The sequence below is a fragment of the Carassius gibelio genome, chromosome A9 (genome assembly GCF_023724105.1).
Source record: "Carassius gibelio isolate Cgi1373 ecotype wild population from Czech Republic chromosome A9, carGib1.2-hapl.c, whole genome shotgun sequence".
Lineage (NCBI taxonomy): Eukaryota > Metazoa > Chordata > Actinopteri > Cypriniformes > Cyprinidae > Carassius > Carassius gibelio.
In genome coordinates this window covers 23822515-23835836 of record NC_068379.1, presented here as the reverse complement: position 1 = coordinate 23835836, position 13322 = coordinate 23822515, and the positions used below count along the sequence as shown (strand labels likewise).

The following is a 13322-nucleotide window of genomic DNA, read 5'->3' as shown; positions in this document are numbered from 1 at the left end:
ATGATAGCTCTGATCTATGGGATGGTGAAGGGTGGCCCGATGTCTATTTATTTACTCATCCCGGGGAAAGGAGAGTACAGCCGTCTGCTTCAGTGTGGCAGCACAGAAACAGGATCAGAGGACAAGCCAGCTGCACGTGAACACACTAGATAAAAATCTTCAACATGGGGGAGAAATATGGTGACAAGAATAGAATAGAGTGCCTCTGTTGTGATCAGAGATCATGAAGAAAAGGATCTCTAGACATAAATTGGTTGTAATATGCATTCAGTCCAGCAGGTGGGACTAGAACAATTGAATAAAGAGCTGGAACAAGAGCCTGTCACCAGTAACTAATGATGTCTTTAGAGCATATATGCCACCAGTCTCATAACACATGAAACAATGAATGATAACAGAACAAAAAATAATAATAAAAAAACGTGTATTTTATAAGAAAACTTGTACGTAGGCAATTCAAATAAAAATACTTAAGCATTTAAATAATTTTTACCTAGTTTTAACATAATTGCACTTCTAGGTGTTAAAGCCCTTTGCCCTTTGTTAACGGTTTTAACACATTTATGAAACATGACATTTGGATTAGATAATGTACAGAAAAAAATTACAATTATTAAGTCCAGTTCATTTATATGCACAAAATATTGCAGGAATTTTATTTGAAATAGAAATGAGTTTCGATCTGAACCATTTCCACTTTTGTAATGACTTCATCATAATAAATGCATTTACTCTTGTCCACAGACAATGACTTCCAGCCATCTGCATTTATTTGCATTTCGAAAACCAGAGGGCACCACATGACTCTGGACGTTGGTGCACAAATGGTCCCAAAAAATGTATTTACTGTCACTCTGTCTCATTTACTTACCCTCATACTTTCCAAAACATATGACTTCCTTTTTTCTGTTGAAAAATTGATTTTAATGGAATACTCAGGCCGAATGTAAAAATGAAGTGCCCTAAAGTCACTGCACGACTCGTGCACTATTTTCAAAGTCAAGTGTATAGCACAGAAGGAGACGCACCTTGTGCGGGAACCAGTTCAGTTTGCTGCCAAAAGGTCAAAAGGTTGTCGAAGATAAGCTCAGTCTTTTAAGGCTGGGTTCAGTGAAGGGTCAGATATCACTTTTGAGTAAATAATTGTTTAAAATGAAAGAAATTAACAATTAAAACAAACATAAGAAATCTAACTTTATTCTCTATTATTTTACAACACAATTCTGACTACAACGCCAGATTCAAGTGTCCATCCACAGAGGAGGGGGAAAATGCTAATGATGAAAGCAGTCTCTGATATTAAAGATTACAAATAAAGCACATCTCACAAGAACACACATTAGATCAAATAAAACGGACACCTGGAACCAGGTGAAGTCCATCTCATGCACCACCAAGCATTCATTCAAACACATTGGAGGTCCTCAGATAATACTACAGTATCTTTATCTAAAACGCAAAACTTAAATAAAATAAATTAGGAGAAAAACAAGGCAGCACTGCGTTTTATGATTATTACTGTTGCTCAAACAAACGGTAATACCTTGTGGCATTATTTGCTACATTTCACACGAATGCTGAATCCAGTAATACTGTGTTTCAAAGTCCTACCAGCTTTCACACAAGTTTAATTCTCCAGCTTACATCTCACAACATTTCTCAGATAAAAACAACACCACTACTAAGCATTAAATGGATGGTTTACCCCAAAAATGTAATAATGGCCTTATATTGTTTTAAACAATCTTCACACTACTCTATTCCATACAATGCTGGACCAGTGAATGGGGACCAGAGGCTGTTAAGCTCCAAAGAGCATCATAAAACATCCAGATAATGCTCAATAAGACTTATAATCCATGTCTTCTGAATCCATCTGCTAGGAGAAAGAGTCTGAAAAGATTTTATAGTGAAGGGCAGCTTTGACGTTATGTTTTAAACACAACCTTTGTTGTTCCACCGAGGAATGATAGGTATTTTCAGGCGAGTACATGATACCAAAATTTTCATTTTGGAGTGAACTATCCCTTTAACTGTGAATTAAGATAAACAAACAGATGTTTAGATACCACATCACTCACAAAACTCAGTTCAAACAAGGTGGGTACATCATTCTAAGTTTAAATAGGATACATTTATGGCTTTTTCCATTTGAGATATTATCTGTTTGAGGAGTTCATAGTGCAAACTTTTATAATATAAAAGTTATACTGTAGCTCAGGCATCTTATATGTTATTCTAAATTCACTGACTTCCACTGAAGTATGAACGCTCTGCGAGGAGCTGCGAGAACATCAGTTCATCAGCTCCACACCAGAAATTAAAGTCTTACTGTAGGACTGTGTGCAAATGCTAAATTGAGCCCGACAGGCCTCTGTAGATTACTTCAAGTCTCACAGATGATGGTCTTTTCCTGCCAGCTCATTTTCACATTCAAAGGCCTTTAGTGGTATGTATTCAGCTCCAAGATCTGGTCCAACCATACAGGGAGAGCTTATCTGCCGTCTCAAATTGCACACGTGCTGGGTAAGGCTGTCAGAAGTAGTCCCTTCGCCGTGAATCATCGCTTGTGAAGGAAGGGTTCCACTGAGCTGGGTAGATGCAGGAATGCCTCGAACCGGGGAGGCCGGAGAACGGATACAGACCATTACGTTCCAGGTCAGAGTTCCTCAGTGCAGGCTTAAAGAGAGATACATACTGTAGTCACATATTAGCGAATCATGTACAAAATTCACCAATTCAGGATGTGCATGGACATAATTTAATTTAAACACATTGAGGCTATGGAAGCTTATTTCCACCATGGAATTTTAAATGTAAATGGTTATTGCAACTTTTTAATGTCACAATTCAACCCCCCCACCCCACCCCACAATTGCAAGTTATTATCATAATTTAGACTTTCAAATTGTGAGTTTCAGTCTTTTTCTTGCAATTTCTGAGAAAAAAAAAATTGAATGTGAGATGTTAATTGCAAGTTAACATCAACAAAAAAAAAAAAGAGAAAAAAAGTCTGAATTGTGAGAAAAAAAAAGAAGTCCAATACCTTTTTTATGTTTTATTCCACGGTGGAGCTTCAATTTTAGACAAAATCAGAAACCAAAGCATTAATAAATGCTAATTTCCTGCATTAGAATTCTCTATGAACGAATATGATCACATACCGAGTAATAAATGTCTGTCATTTGCAGGAGATTTTTGGTACTGCCGTTCTCCTGCATCTCAATAGTCTCTCGGCCCCACTCCATAGACACACGATTACTCTTAGGAAACTCTGCGTAGGGCGACATTTGAAGGTCTCCACTTTTAAAAATGATTTTGTTGATGTCATCTTTGTCCTTTCTGAAAATGCAATGAACAAAAATATTTTTGAGACGTTTTTGTAGTTTAAAATTCCCCAAGATATTTATCTGTTGCATATACAGTATATCACAGTCTTACTTGCAGCAAGTAATTACGAGGGCAATGACGACAATCAACAGAAGAGCTCCTCCAGCAGAAGAGACCACCACGGCTATCAGCTTATAGACTATTAAACACAAGATCATTTTACCGACAAAGCTATATGATTTATTGACAAGTCTGAAAATAATACAGTTTAACTGAATGATACATTTTTAACAAGCTTTATATATCACACCGCTAAATAATTACGCTATTAAAAAAAGCTCATTTAAAATATTTTAATATTAAATATTTTATAAAAATAAAAATAAAAATTTAATCTTACAATTATTGCAGTTGAAACCTCCAAATCCAAACATGCACCTGAGGAAGTTAAAAAGAAGTTAGCTTTTTTTCTGCTAAAACACATACGTACAAAACATATACACAGTACCAGACAAAATGTTGGACAAAATGAACTAAATTTGTTTCCCGTCATCTTAAAAAGCTTTTGATCTAAAGGCTTATGCATGTGAGTGGAAATGGACGAGTTGGACCGGATAGTGAAAGAAAGCAGCCAACAAGCAACAAGCATGCCCAGCATAAATAGGAACTCCTTCGAAACTGTTTAAAAAGCATCTCGGGTGGCACCTCATGAAGCCGAGAGAATGGTTGTTTACAGGGATATTTACTCAAAATGCATTTTAAAAAAAAACACATACTTACTCAACACAGCTGTCATTAACAAGTTTGCGTCCATCTCCACAGTCTAAAAAACACAGCAAATTTTTAATGAAATAAAAAAAATTATTAAATGAGTAACTTGGAATATATTTGTACAGTGGGGGCAAAGTCCCACAAATTAAATGTATTCGATCAAAGAACTGAAAAGACACTACTGTAATGTATGTTGTACCTCTGCAGGTCATGTCCCCTGGATTCTTTTTAAAGTATCCTGGGTGGCACTGACAGTATGGGGTTCCACTAGTGTCCTTGCACACAGAGTACTGCGAATCACACTTGGTGTTCTGGGCCAAACACAGGCTCTCCGCTAAACAGAAACAAGTGCTTCAGAACAAATGGCTTCCCAGAGATAAACAGCAGGACAAAGAGCTTGACAAAATATTATTTCAGGGGCCTCAAGACTGGTATTATCCTATCTCTGAAGTGGCGGAGTGGAGGATAAGAACAGAGTGGAAGGATCTGAGACTAGAGTATGATGAATACAATGAGTGCTGAGTGGTACCTCGATAGGAGAGATGGTGCTGAAGCTTAATGGTGCAGTGTGAGTACGTCCGGCTACAGTTGCTCAGGGACATCTGGATGCTGTTGTAAACATCTGTGCTGCTCACATTGGTGGGGAGCGAAAACATGTTCACTGCTAAGATCTGCACACCTTCTCCATCTCTGCATAAGGCATTTACAGTCACATGAGTGAACAAAGTAAAATAACGGCCTGAATTGAAGTTAGAAAGTAAAATTTACATGAAAATGAATTTGCATTTAATAATAAAATAAATGACAAACACTGCAACGAGAAGGTGATATGAACAAAATCTCTACTGATAACAGTATCATACTATAATCATTTTTGGATGGAAATGTAATGTTTTATCAATTAGAGAATGGACAGATTATAAGAAAGTTTGGGATTGGTAAAATTATTGTTAAGAAATACTTTTATTCAGCAAGGATGCAATAAATTGATCAAAGGTGATGGTAAAGACATTTATAACGTTACAAAAGATACCCATTTTAAATAAATGCTGCTCTTTCAAACTTTCTATGCATCAAAGATTCCTGAAAAAAGCACCACATTGCACATAAATATTAAGTAGGGTTTTCAATTACAGAAAACTGGAGTAAAGGCTGAAGACAATTCAGTTTTCATCACAGGGATAAAATCAGATTTTCTAAAATACAGGTTTCACTATATTTTTGATCCAACAAATGCAGCCTTGGTAAACATTGGTGCATTTTCAAAAACCAAAAATATTAGCCACGCACCCAGTACAGTTGTTTTTTTTGGTCTATTCCTGCTTGGTCTATGGAAAATCAGTAGAAACGTACCTTTTATCCAAAGTGGAGCGTCTGTAACCATGGAAGATTGAGAGTGAGGCATTGAGCTGAAAAATCAATAAACAAATGTATCAAATTAACCTCAACTGCATGTCTTATCATGTTAAACCAATAACGTGCTCTATTGGTTTCTGCATTAGCAGATTGGCTGAAAGGCTGAGGGTTGTAAGGCTGTAAGGTGGATGCAGATGCAGTACAATGATGCATACCAGCTGTAAAATCTCTCTGTGCAGCTCATGAAGACCTGAACTTCTGAGATGCATTGAGCTGCTGATGGTGAAAGTGCCCAAAAATGTCTTCACTGCAAGGTAAAGCCAAAGCAAATACAGTAAGGGTATCATAAGGTTATCGGCAAAATATATTTATATGTAGACAACTGAACACCTACCTTGTGTACAGCTGCGGCCATCCTCCAAGTCAAAGCCCAGGGCACATTCACAGCTGAAAGAGCCACCTGTGTTGACACACACTGAACCCTGGGGGCACGGACTAGTCACACACTCATCCACATCTACAGAAAAACACACCGCCTAATTAACCATTGTTCATTTTTGTCACAAACCCTGATGAAAACAAGCAACACTTCATTAGACTCATATAATGGACAAATGTTATGTGATCATCTTCAAATTTGTAAAAAAAAAAAAAAAAAATGGTAGAAAATGGAAATACTGACCAGAAAGAAAACAAATATAATGTAATAGATGCATTTAAATTAATATAATTAGACGTATTTATGTTATATTATATTATATGTGGTAAATAATTCCAGTTTACTTAAGTTTGAAGATGAACATTTGTCCATAATTGGTTACATTAACACAAGCCACAATATGTAGTCTAGCCTGTGACTTACATAGTTAAAGTCTATAATCTGATATCACAGCATTGGAGCTTTGGCATTATGGGTAAGTCAATTCCTGTTTCTGTTTGTCACTGTACTTTTAACATTCAGATTTGTGAAGATGAAGGATAGTCCAGTCTGGATGTTAGTGTACATTTAAGTGGGCTTCTTACCTTCCGTGCAGAAGGGTCCTGTCCATGCAGGCAGACACTGGCAGTGGTAACTTCCTTTAGCTGATCTAACACAGCTGCCTCCATTTGCACAAGTTTGAGGACCACACACATAATCTACAGAGGAGAAAGACATTGTTTGAATTGTTCAGATGTAAACAGTGGAACAACTAATAACGTTAAGATTTTTACTTTTGCAAAAATCAGCTTTAGGACAAGTGTGGTTGCTAAGGTATTCTACAGAATTTTTAACACTATGCAATACAGTTACTAGAGTAATGCTTACTAGTGAAAACCCAAGTCTCTATTTCAGTCTACTGTAAGTCTAGGGAATTGTTTGTCTGTTCTATCGTCTGCTAAAAAACTCCAAGAATAATCGACCCAAAAAATGAAAACTCTGTCATCACAAATGATTCTATTTCTTAGTTGGAATATAAAAAATGAGAAACGTTGCAGTGTTTCATGTTCATATAATGGAAGTCAGTGGCCTTCAATGTTCTTTTGATCTTTTTTTCCATAAAATAACACTAAATACTAAAAAAAAATACTAATAATTTAATAACACTGTTAAATTTAATCTTTATGAAATGTGTATTTTTCATACAGCATTTACTGCTGTGACACCCTAAATCACTTTTAGTGTTTTTTTTTCTTCTTTTTTTTTTCCATTTATTTAGACAAATGCACACTACAGTTTTTAACATTTTAGGGCATTTGGGTTTTAGGGTTTTTTAAAAGAAGTTGCTTATGCTCACCAATGCTGCATTTATTTGATCAAAAATACAATAAAACATTACAATGTAAAATAACTACTGTATTTTAATATATTTTCAAATGCTGCTTCATATTTGAAGTAATTATTTGTTAAAACAAAGTTCAAAAGAGCAGCATTTATTTGAAATAGAAATCTTTTGTAACATTATAAATGTCATTACTTTAATCATAACTTTTGAATCTACCCTTCAAAAGTTATGATTAACCTGTTAAATGTCACCCCGTCCCGTATACGGGACGCCTACATTGACTATACTATATTACAATCAAATCTAATCTAATCTAGACAAACTATATATCATTGGAAAGGTCTAAGACTCCCAAATATATATTTTACCAATATTTTTTGTTAAAAATTATGTAGGAAAAGTAATAGATGAATTTATGACAAGAGTGCACCCTCAGAAATCTACATTGCAAAAGGAGCTTTGACCTTTGTTTAAAAAAAAGACTTCCTCGTTGATTTTAGAAATCATCAGAAGTTATATATCACTTGAAAACATAAAATCTCAAAATTCATCCTTCAAAACCCATTTTAAAATCAGACATTGCATTACCATGTAAATGGTACATCAAAATCATGTTACAAAATGTTTTCAGTCATGAATTATACAAATTTATGTTTGTATCATGCACATTCAAGTCTATCTTCAAAAACGTGAGTGACAGTTAACAGGTTAAAGTAATGACATTTATAATGTTACAAAAGATTTCTATTGTATGTAAATTTAATATTGCCCATTTATCGGTTATGGGTCAGAACTGTAATATTGTTTAATCCTTAATGAGCACCATTAATAATACCAAAATGATGATTTTAATTATGCTATTTGTAAGTCACTGTACAAATACCAAAAGTCAAACACACCTGGTGATTCTGTTGATCTAAAAGGTATCTGTGTGGTTGTCGTTCCCATCTCTGTGGCGCTTCTCGTGGTTACCACCACAGTGGTCTTGGTGGAGGGGCTCTTGCTGTAAGGTGTTGTTGCACGTCTGCCATGTGCAGTAGCGTTCCCTGGCGTTGCCGTGCTGGTTTCTAAGTGCAGGGTGGTGACGTCAGCAGAATCAGATGTACTGGGTGCCTGAGGTCCACCAGTAGGGGAGGTAAGCGGAATCTGGGCTGTGGTGGGTGTCGTCCGCAGCACCTGAACAACGTCTGTGGTAACGATGGTTGTTTGTTCTGTTTGCGCTTGTGGTGTGGTGCTTGTTTGGAGTTGATGGGTGGTGACAGCAGGAATTGTTGTAGTTGAAGTGTTGGTAGAACTGTAAAAAATAGATACCTCATCAGTGGCTTCCTCTGTCACCTGTGGCCTCTGAGTTGCTGGCATGGCAGATGTTGGCACCACTTCTGTGCTGGTCTGATCATCAGTTTTTGGGACCAACTTCATAAATGAGTCATCAGTTGTGGTGGCTATATCTTCGAGCAGTGGGGGTACAGTGGTCAGGCCCTGGATGGTTGTCTCCTCCACTGTGTGGGCTGGAGACCCTTCGGGTTCCTCATGGCCAGATGAACTGACAGATCCAGTAGAAAACTCAGTGGAAGCCTCAGTATTCAGTGGAGAAGTCATTGTGGAATCATGGCTCTGTTGGGATGTGCTAGTGGCATTGTGTTCACCAGAGGTAAAAGGTGGGACAGATGACACAGAGTCACTATTTTCTGTATAATATGTCCCACTAGTCACATATGTGGTGTCCACTTCCACTTTATCTCTGTTGATCATTGTAAAAGGGGGTGTTGAATTTCGATTGTCATTATCAGACACCTGCTCAAAGGTCTGTCCTGTGACATTAGATTGTCCCGTCTGTGACTCAGTGCTGTGGGACAACGTTGACCACTTGGTCTCCAAAGAGTGGCCTTGAGTTGCATTGGTGGCATTACGATCTTCAAAAGTGGGCTCAGTCTGAACAGACAATGTAGATACATCTTCTACGGTTTCCTCCTTGCCCTGGGTGGCTCTCGACACTCTTTCTTCCCACTTGGAGGTTTGAGAGACAGCATCAGAGGAGTTGGAGTACTCAGTGTACGCAGAGGTGCTGTTGGAGGTCAGAGAGAGCAGCGTGTGTTCTCTGACTCGGTTGGTTGTGGAAATGTAGGAGCTATCAGTTTGAGAGACCAAGTCGGTGGTGTTAACATCTCTCAGATCTGTTACAGGAACCTCTCGCACTGTTCGAACTTCTGTAACGGGATGGTGGCTGGTGATGCTGTGCGATGCTACTGATGGACCCTCCCATTGGGATGTGGCATTTTGGGCAAACTCTTTGTCAGTCTGCAGACGTTCAGTGGAATCATCTGAGGTCCTCCTCCAGTCAGTTGTATTTGTAGAGATGATTAAAGGTTTTTCTGAATGTCCTTATTTGAAAAAAATAAAGAACAACATGTTGGAAACTATGCACTGTAAACTATCAAAATAGCAAAAACAATTGAAATTCAGGAATGGGGAAATTTGAGAAGCATGTCCACCAGGGTGCACTTTATGTGGTGTGAGCCTTGGGAAACCTCATGAACCACATGAAATGTTTTCAGAAGTAACTGCGGATCTAATGATTATGGGTGGCGAACAATTGCTCAGCTAACCTAATAAAAGCTTGGGCCCTAAAAATGGAGGGGATCTGATCCATTGGGACCTGCTGTTTCCTTCCTTCAGCTGACCTAGCACAGTCCATATTACAGCTTTGTCACTGCCTGCATGGAGTTCATACACAGGTAAAACTAATCAAGAGGACCGCTGACTATTCCGGCTATTTAAACAGAGTGGTTATAAAACATATTGAGTGCCATTACCTTTATGGTCAACAAATCCTCCATTGAAACTCCAATATAATACAAATAAAGAAAACATGCTTTTGACCCATTTCATAAAATATTTAACAGCTCTGATGCGGAACTACCATTTAATGTTTTTGTCCTTACAGATTTTTTAAAGACCAATTCTAAAATGTAGACCTAGGAGTGACTAACGGCCAACATAATGTTAATATTAAATTATAGCATTAAAAAGTTTTAAATACCCATTTTTTATATATTTAAAATGTTTGAAAACAAAGTATATCAGAGCTAATTCACTGCATTTAAAACGATTTACTTAATTGCACACTTATAACCAAAATGTCAGCAGGACAGATTATATGGAGAGGAAGTTCTCCAAATTAAATCACTTTATTAAAAAAAAAAAATCTCCAACATAAACTGCATATTAAAAAGAACTCATTGGCTCAAGAAAGTGGAGCAGTTTATGAACTAGGATGATCATGAGCCAAGTAGGGCATTCATTAAACGAGATGCTCTTCCAAAAACTGAGTGCAAGTAATCTCATTAGTTCACAGAGTACACAACTGACCAAGTGCTTCATCTGCATAATAAAAACATAGTTCTTTTTACTGTTATTACTACTACTACAACAATAATAAAAACAATGTACTGAATTGAAACAACACTAATAATTTATTGAATAAATATATATGTATACTGAGGTATTAATTTATGAGGTATGAGGTATAAAGAATTGCATAAGTGTCAAAGGCTTTTATTGACAATTACAACAAGTTTATGCAAAGACTCAAAGTATTTGCAGTGTTGACCCTTCTTTTTCAAGACCTCTGCAATTCGCCCTGGCATGCAGTCAATCAACTTCTGGGCCCCATCCTGACTGATGGCCGCCCAATCTTGCATAATGAGAATTTGTGGGTTTTTGTTTGTCCACCTGTCTCTTGAGGATTGACCTCAAATTCTCAATGGAATTATGGTCTGAGGAGTTTCCTGGCCATGGACCCAAAATTTCTATGTTTTGTTCCCGGAGTCACTTAGTTATCAATTGTGCCATATAGCAAGGTTGTTAATCACCAAACTGTTCTTGGATAAGTTGGAGAAACTGCTCTTGGAGGATTCTTTTATACATTCTTTATTCCTAGCTGTGTTCTTGGGCAAAACTGTGAGTGAGCCCACTCCCTTGGCTGAGAAGCAACCCCACACATGAATAGTCGCAGGATGCTTTACTGTTGGACTGATGGAGGCACTCACCTTTTCTTCTCCGGACAAGCTTTATACCAGATGCCCCAAACAATCAGAAAGGGGATTCATCAGAGAATATAACTTTTCCCTAGCCCTCAGCAATCCAATCCCTGTACCTTTTGGAGAATATCACTCTGTCCCTGATATTTTTGCTGGCGAGAAGTGGGTTCTTTGCTGCCCTTCTTGACACCAGGCCATCCTCCAAAAGTCTTGGCCTCTCGGTGCATGCAGATGCACTCACACCTGCCTGCTGCCATTACTGAGCAAGCTCTGCACTGCCTGTGCCCTTATCCCACACCTGAAGCTACTTTAAGAGACGGTCCTGGCACTTGTTAGACCTTCTTGGGTGCCCTGAAGCCTTCTTCACAGCAACTGAACCGCTCCCCTTGAAGATCTTGATGATCCAATAAATGATTGTTTTAGGGTGAAATCTTAATAGCAGCATTATCCCTGCCTGTGAATCCCTTTTTGTGCAAAGCAATGATAACTGCACGTTTCCTTGTAGGTAACCAGAGTTAACAGAAGAAGAACAGTGATTTCAAGCACCATCCTCCCTTTAAAGCTTCTAATCTGTTATTCTATCTCAGTCAGCATGACTGAATGATCTCTAGCCTGTCCTCATCAACACTCACCTGTTAATGAAAGAATCACTGACATAAACTGGTCCTTTTGTGGCAAGGCTGTAATATAGTGGAGATGTTTTTGGCATTAAGTTAATTTTCATGGCGAAAAGGGAATTTGCAATTCTCAAAACTTTTGGCTACGGCTGTAGTTGACACTAACTCTTGCAGAGCCCAGTGTGCTGTCTATCTAGACCCCACTTTGGGGCATCACAGCGCGTGTAAGGCTTACCCTCTCTTGTGATGGACACACTGGCGGGACTGTCCGTCTTCTCCCCCGGTCCACTCGACAGATCCACAGCTGTTGCAGTGGCCTCTCTCCCCGGCCAGGAAGAGGTTTGTTTTAAACCAGCTGCTCGGATAGAAAAAGTCTCGGTAACGTTACTCAATGGGTTATCGGTGTCCGTGTCTGGAGAGAAAGTTTCGGTAATCACAGTATTTAGGACAAGCAGAAAGCCCGTGAAAACCACACGGTAAGCGCCTCTCGCAAAACTCGTTTCCATTATAAAGACGACCGGGCGGACTTCCTAATAAATAAAACGCCAAAGAGGTCAGGGTCACCATCGGAAAGTGAGTCCCTTTAATAGTTTCCCATGAGTAAATTCCTTAAATTGGTTTTAAAGTTGGAGATGAAGACTTAAAAGTGTTCTACTTCATGCAGCGAGAGTGGGAAAGCGGATCAGCGGGTGACTCCTCCCCTCGGGCAGGCGATAGCGGTTTCCACCCCATTCCTCTGGAGGAACGTGCGTGCTCATTTCGGTTTAGCCACATACGACAGATAGATGATGCCACAACAGTTGGAATTTCTTATTTCTCCCTCTCTCAAGTCTAAATCAAACCCAAGTTTGCATTAACATTAGCCTACTCTAATGCTTCAATAATTTGCTCCCCAGTTTTAGACATTTCTATGCATTAAGACATGTGAGAAACACTGTCAACACTTAAGAAGCGTGGCAATGCAAGCTGACAATTTTTACTATTATAATAATTTTTTTAAGTTTGGCATTTCCTGGCAAGATGAATCACCATGAGCTAACCTTCTTAAAAAGGAGCATACAGTGATGCTTGCCAGCAGTTTATTCATTATTAGTGTCATCTGTACTTTACTGTCATGTTAGACTTCCTGGGGACCCCAGTTCAAATCCCAACCTAACATACAATAAGTTTGGAATTCATAGATCATTTTGTATTTTAACATTATGGGGAAAAGCAGCTTTTGATTCTCATGCCAAATCATTTTTCTTCACTAAGAAAAAGAAAGTCTAACAAGTTTGGAGCAAGTGATTTGCAAAAACTGCAATATGCCATGTGAATATACAAGCAACATGAAAATAGTTTTTTTTCCCCCTAGAATATATATATATTTGTAAATTAAAATTATTTTGGAAGAATTAACTTGGAGGGGGCACATTCTAGTATGAATAGGCACATCACTTGTTATA

At 38.1% G+C, this 13322-nt stretch overlaps 1 protein-coding gene across 2 annotated transcripts; it reads right to left on the bottom strand.

Annotated features, from left to right (window-relative positions):
• Window positions 1-1177: 1177 nt before the first annotated feature.
• Window positions 1178-13194, bottom strand: LOC128020032 (protein HEG). 2 transcript variants are annotated; one of them, XM_052606547.1, is made up of 13 exons: window positions 12113-13194; window positions 8120-9601; window positions 6481-6594; window positions 5852-5974; window positions 5673-5764; window positions 5455-5510; window positions 4631-4791; window positions 4301-4435; window positions 4111-4153; window positions 3731-3768; window positions 3442-3529; window positions 3165-3342; window positions 1178-2679 (listed from the first exon to the last, which is right to left on the bottom strand). In XM_052606547.1, exons 1-13 carry the CDS (start codon window positions 12381-12383, stop codon window positions 2536-2538), a joined length of 2925 nt encoding a protein of 974 aa, XP_052462507.1. In that variant the 5' UTR covers window positions 12384-13194; the 3' UTR covers window positions 1178-2535. The 2 variants fall into 2 exon arrangements, with proteins under 2 accessions (XP_052462507.1, XP_052462508.1); XM_052606548.1 differs by having other exon boundaries at window positions 4631-4728.
• Between the last annotated feature and the right edge of the window lie 128 nt (window positions 13195-13322).

Bases quoted from the DNA above. Each gene is read 5' to 3' on its own strand.
- LOC128020032 (XM_052606547.1), bottom strand. From the start codon at position 12,383: ATGGAAACGAGTTTTGCGAGAGGCGCTTACCGTGTGGTTTTCACGGGC. The intron at 9,602-12,112 runs GTAAGCCTTACA...TTTTCAAATAAG, and splicing joins TGTGTCCATCACAAGAGAGG to GACATTCAGAAAAACCTTTA. The intron at 2,680-3,164 runs GTATGTGATCAT...TCTCTCTTTAAG, and splicing joins TGACAGACATTTATTACTCG to CCTGCACTGAGGAACTCTGA.